Here is a 5648-nt window from a genome sequence, read left to right as displayed (position 1 = left end):
CTAGAGAAGAAGAACCCACCTCAACAATCTGGACTTGGACTTCTTTTTCGACATAAGACACTGCAAAGCTGCATGATCAGAAAAGACAACCACTTTAGATCCAAGAATGTAAGAACATAATTTTTCAAAAGCAAAGACAACAACTAAAAACTCCTTTTGCATCGTGGTGTAGCTACACTGGGTCGGGTTTAGGGTCTTTGAAGCGTAGTAGATCACATGATGTTTCTTATCCACCTTCTGACCCAAAATGGCTCCAACAACATGGTCGCTCGTGTTGCATATGATCACGAAAGGAAGATCCCAACGAGGAGCTTGAATAACTGGAGCACAGGACAGGGCATTCTTTAGCACGTCAAAGCTTGCCTTGAATTCATCACCAAATTCAAAGGCCATGTTCTTGTGAAGAAGAGAGGTTATTGGCTGAACGATTTTTCTGAAAACCTTGATAAACCTGCGGTAGAAACCTACATGCCCAAGAAAAGATTGAACCTTTCTCATTTTTGTAGGGTAAGGGAGCTTAGCAATAACATTAACTTTAGCAAGACCAACCTTTATACCATGCTCAGAAATAATATGTCCAAGTATAATCGCATGCGAGACCATAAAATGACATTTTTTGAAATTAAGAACAAGGTTTGACTCAGTACATTGCTCTAACACCCTAGACAAGTTTGAAAAATAGTCATGAAATGAGTCCCCATAAATAGTGAAGTCATCCATAAACACCTCTATACAGTTCTCAATAAATTCGGAAAAGATACTTGATAGCTCTCAAAAAGAGCTATTATTCCTAGCTCAATTCGGGCTCATTATCGAATTTTACGTGTTTATTTCCCTATTTTGTAGGTACCGAGGAATCAAGAGGTAGAATTAATCATTTGGTGAAAAACAAGGTTAATTTGAAGCAATTTGGAGGTGATTTGAGCATTCAGGCTTCAAAAGAGCGGAAATTATGAAAATGCCACTAGCACAAGCTTGCAATGCCAGTCTAAAACTTGCCTGACGCTTTGCAGCGTTGCAACGCTCGCCTGACACTATAAGGTAGAATGTGCAGCATTGCAACACTACCTATAGCATTGCAACGCTCTGAAGTTTGCACAACGCCAGCATTGTGACGCTGCGATGATTTCTATAAATACCTCCCTTCGTCTTTAGGTCAAAATATGCTAAATTTTGGGGGCTGAACTGATGGAGGCCGAAGTTAAACTTCAATCTTCTTCCTTTCCCTTTAGATTTTAGTATCTTTAGGTTAATTTTTCTTTTTATTTTGGGTTGTAATTGACGGATTGGATGTGTATCTCGTGTCTATGAATTAAGAGGTAAATCCTATCTAATTTCTTTGAGCAAGATCCCTATGTTTAATTTCTTGAATGATTTCTAATTAATTTAACTGAATTGTTGTGAACTCTTTGGGGTAATTTGATTGAATCTTAATGGAATTTTTATAAATTGGTCTGACAAATTAGTTTATGGAAATTCTTGTTTGCAAAATCGTCATAGCCTATGCATATATTGATTAATTTAGTTGTGCATATTAGGATCGCATGTGTAAAGTCTAGAGCTTTTCTGACCAAATGCATGTACGTCCTAATATAATATGTTCCAAATAAATCATGCTATAAGATATGGCTTTTTTAGCTTGTAGCATGCCTCAACTATTGAACTCTTTCGTAATGCAATTCAATTTTAACTTGTATGTTGCTAAGAAGAAAGAGTTGTAAATTGAATTAGGGCTAATTTAGTTTAATATCGAATTTGGCTAATTGGGCTATTAAATTTTCTAATAGGTTATGGGGTTGATAGATTCAGTGTAATTAATTGATGCCTAATGAAAGAAATTGTAAAGGAAACTCTCTCTAGCTCTTGAAGTTAGGTCAACGCCTATTCTAGATTACATTTACATTTATATTTTAATTTCACGCATATATATCTTCCACACAAAATCGCCAATTTACTGTTCTAGTTAGAAAACTAAATGAAACAAATCATGCTCCCTTGTGGATCAAATCAGACTTACCACTGCTTCTACGTTGCAGTAGTAATAGGAATAGTTCGGTATATACAAATTTTCTTTTGATCAAGTTTGAAGCTTATTAAGGACATAAGTTTCAGGCCTATCAATACTCATCATGCAATGCTGGAAAGTACGTGGAGCATTACATAGCCCGAACAACATTCTTCTGATAGCAAAGGTGCCATAGAGGCATGTAAAGGTCGTCTTCTATTGATCTTCCTGGTTAATCTGGATCGGCTAGAAATCTGAAAAACCATCAAGAAAATAGAAGAAAGACTTTCCAACTAGCCTCTCAAGCATCTTATTTATGAATGGGATGGGGAAGTGATCTTTCCTAATGACGACATTTAACTTCCTAAAGTCTATACACATTCTCCATCCATTTTGAATTCTTAACAGGAATTAAATTACCCTTCTCATTTTTAACTACAGTAACACTTATTTTCTTAGGCACTATGTATATAGGACTGACCCATTCACTATCAGCAATAAGGTAGATATACCTAAATCGAGGAATTTAAAGACCTCTTTCATAATGACCTCCTTTAGAACAGGATTCAAACATTGTTGGGGTTCCTAACAAGGCTTAGCTTCTTCTTCAAGAGAAATTCGATGCATACACACAGCGAGGCTAATACCTTTGATGGCTGCCAACGTCCACCCTATGGCAAGCTTTTATGTTTGCAAGACCTTTACCAAAATGTTCTTCTTGCTTATCAGTTAAATTCTTTAAAATAATCACGGGCAATGTTTCAGCTTCACCTAGATAGGCATACTTCAGATGGTTAGGAAGCTCCTTCAGTTCCACTTTAGGTGCCTGCACGACAGAAGGAAGCACATTTTCAGATGAATCATTATCAGAATAAGAAGGCATACTTATCGATTTTTTTCATGGATAAAGTGGGAAGCTCCTCAAGTGAGACCAAATCGCCTAAATCATCCTCGTCATCATTATAGACGTCCCAAACTACTTCCTACTCAAAGCAATCAAATACGTCAACCTAGCACAAAGACTATACATGCCCAATGGTGGAAGACTTCATAGCATAAAAAATATAATATTTAACTACTTCATCGTCAAACTCAATAGACAAAGTACCTTCATTCACATCGATCTTGGTTTTGGTCCTTTTCATGAAAGGCCGACCAAGCAAGATGGATACAAATGAAATGGATGCAGGTTCATCCATTTTAAGAATGTAAAAGTCAGCAGGGAAAAGAAGATCATTAAATTGCACAAGGACATCTTCTATGATTCCTAACGGATGAATAAAAGACCTATAAGCTAATTGTATTACTACTCTAGCCTCAGTTAGGTCTTTTAATTTTAGTTCTTGATAAATGGAATATGGCATTACATTAATGGATGCACCAAGATCTAACACCGCTCTCTTTATTTTTCTTCTTCCCAATCAATTAAGGGAGAGAGAACATACTTGGATCCTTTTGTTTTTTAGGAAAGTTCTTTTGAAGGATCAAATACATTGATTGACTTACCACCACCCTCTCTTTCTCTTTTGCTTGTCTCTTCCTCATGCACAGTTTTTTGAGAAACTAGGCATACTTTAGAATTTTTTTTTTTATAGCATCAAGGAGGGGAATGTTGAATTCCACCTTCTTGAACGTCTCCAACAGATCCTTATCCTTGTCTCTCATGAACTTCTTTGGCCTTGTAATCCTGGAAGGAAAAGGTTATTTAGGCACGTAAGCATTTAATGGAGGAAGAGGGTTCGAGGATACTGATACTCCTTTTTTCTTATCTTGTTGTGGTTTGATTGTAGAATCTAAAGAAGTGCTTTCTTGCTCTTTCATCTCTAGCTTTACTGTTTCAATAGATGGCTCCAAAACTTTGCCACTCCTTAGTGTTATGGCACTCAAATTCTTCCTAGGGTTCAATTCTGGTTGAGACGGAAGCTTTCCAGACTGTCTCTCCAGCTTGTTCACTGAGGTGGCTAATTAAAATACTTGAGTCCTGAAAGTGTCAAGGGCATTCTTGGTGTCCTGCTGAAATTTAAGATAATGGTCAGCTAGACTTTTCACAATATCTTCCATGGACATACCTGAGCTAGATGAAGCTCCATGACTAGGATGAGCTTGTTGATAACGGGCAGAAATGCTCGTTATTACAATGCAAAGATATAAAACAATGTAGGATTGCGATGGTAAAAATATATAAAATCGTGTCCAAAAAGCATTAAGTTTAGAACATTGCGATCGCATGCGTCCATCGCATTAAAGCAGCTAATTTACGTGTTTTGTGCAGAAAAATGTGTTGGTGAAAGGCAGAATTGCGATCCAAGGAATTCAACGTCCGAGCGCATTAAGAGATTGCGACGCAAGGTTATGCGATCATATGCATTCGTGAAGATCTGCTCAAGAAAGTGGCCGCATAAAACCAGAGCATCAAGGTGAAAGCTTAATAAATCACGATGGAGCAGAAAACTAATGACGGTCGAATCCAAATTTAGTTGACAATCCGTTAATGACACACTATAGCAAGTACACTTAACTTTTCATTGACAATTAATCGGCGCATCAGACAGAGAATTCATGAAATCCCATCAGTGGAATCATTTGAGAGAAAAAGCTTTTCACCTTGGAGCTCTATAAATACCGAAGGCCACCTTCGTTAAAGGAGTTTGGTTCTATTCCAGCTCAGCCATATAGAGAGTTCACCATACAAAAGATAGTTAGCCTTTGTTCATAGTTTTCTTACACCTAGAAGGCGGAGGTGAGAGAAGAGAGAAAATAGCTAGAAGATCATTCCTGGTCAGCTCGAGAGAGTGCCGAGAAGCGTTGAGAACGGAGAGAGGGCCGACTCTTGTGAAAGCAAGAATATTCTTTTGGGCAGAGTAGAGAAAAACAGTGTAAAAGACTTGGGAAGCAAGAAATTTCTACCAGGCTCCCTATCTTTATTTCCCATTGTCATTCTGTATTTTGATTTCATTTATAGAATGGAACTTGCATCTCTACATCTGTTCACTCTCTTTACATTACGTATGAGTAACTAAACTTTCGAATGGGTTGAGAAGTACTTATCTAGCATGACCTAAGATCTTCATTGTATGCGATCATCTTGTCTTATGTTACGTCCATCACCCCTTTAGAGCTACTCGAGAGAGAGTCTAAAGAAAGAACCTAGACTTGAGAGAGCTAGGTTAGAATCTAGACTTGAGAAAGCAAGATTAGATCTGCATAAGCAAGAGATAGAAACTTAGAGATAAGCTCTGTTTGCTAACATGCATCGCTAGCACCCTAGAAAAAGGTTATGGTAGTATGCGGTCGCCTTGTGTATGTGTGTGTCATTCATCATCGCATAGACAAGAATAGAGGCTTAGACATAAGTCCTATAGACATCATCGCATACATCGCATGCGTTCTAAAATTAGGAGCTATGGCATTTGCATTGAGAGATGACTTGCTGTTGTATGTATGTAGCATGATCGCATAACGTGAATGCAATCTTAGGAAGTGTTAGCTAAAACCCTTCCCAACCCGTTCCTCCGCATACTCATTGTCACTTTCGTTGTTATTAACTCTTGTCTCAATTCTGCCGTATAGAACTTATACCTTAAACAACATACTAATCATCGCATTGTTTTATTTGTCATCGAAAAGTTATCAGAAATCACTA

At 37.6% G+C, this 5648-nt stretch overlaps 1 protein-coding gene across 1 annotated transcript; it reads right to left on the bottom strand.

The window, feature by feature from the left end:
* LOC150038813 (uncharacterized) lies at nucleotides 1-3204 on the bottom strand. Its single transcript, XM_090314545.1, has 6 exons — nucleotides 3085-3204; nucleotides 2938-2988; nucleotides 2653-2831; nucleotides 2385-2517; nucleotides 2161-2259; nucleotides 1-549 (listed from the first exon to the last, which is right to left on the bottom strand). The coding sequence occupies exons 1-6, from the start codon at nucleotides 3202-3204 to the stop codon at nucleotides 1-3; spliced, it is 1131 nt and encodes a 376-aa protein (XP_090170671.1).
* Between the last annotated feature and the right edge of the window lie 2444 nt (nucleotides 3205-5648).

This window comes from Benincasa hispida, chromosome 1 (assembly GCF_027475165.1).
Source record: "Benincasa hispida cultivar pf3 chromosome 1, pf3_genome.v1.1, whole genome shotgun sequence".
NCBI lineage: Eukaryota > Viridiplantae > Streptophyta > Magnoliopsida > Cucurbitales > Cucurbitaceae > Benincasa > Benincasa hispida.
Note: the sequence above shows the minus strand (reverse complement) of the source record. Positions and strands in the feature narration are given on the sequence as shown.

Bases quoted from the DNA above. Each gene is read 5' to 3' on its own strand.
- LOC150038813 (XM_090314545.1), bottom strand. From the start codon at position 3,204: ATGGATGAACCTGCATCCATTTCATTTGTATCCATCTTGCTTGGTCGG. The intron at 2,989-3,084 runs GTAGTTAAATAT...TGCTTTGAGTAG, and splicing joins CTATTGAGTTTGACGATGAA to GAAGTAGTTTGGGACGTCTA. The intron at 2,518-2,652 runs GTATTAGCCTCG...TCCTCGATTTAG, and splicing joins GACGTTGGCAGCCATCAAAG to GTATATCTACCTTATTGCTG.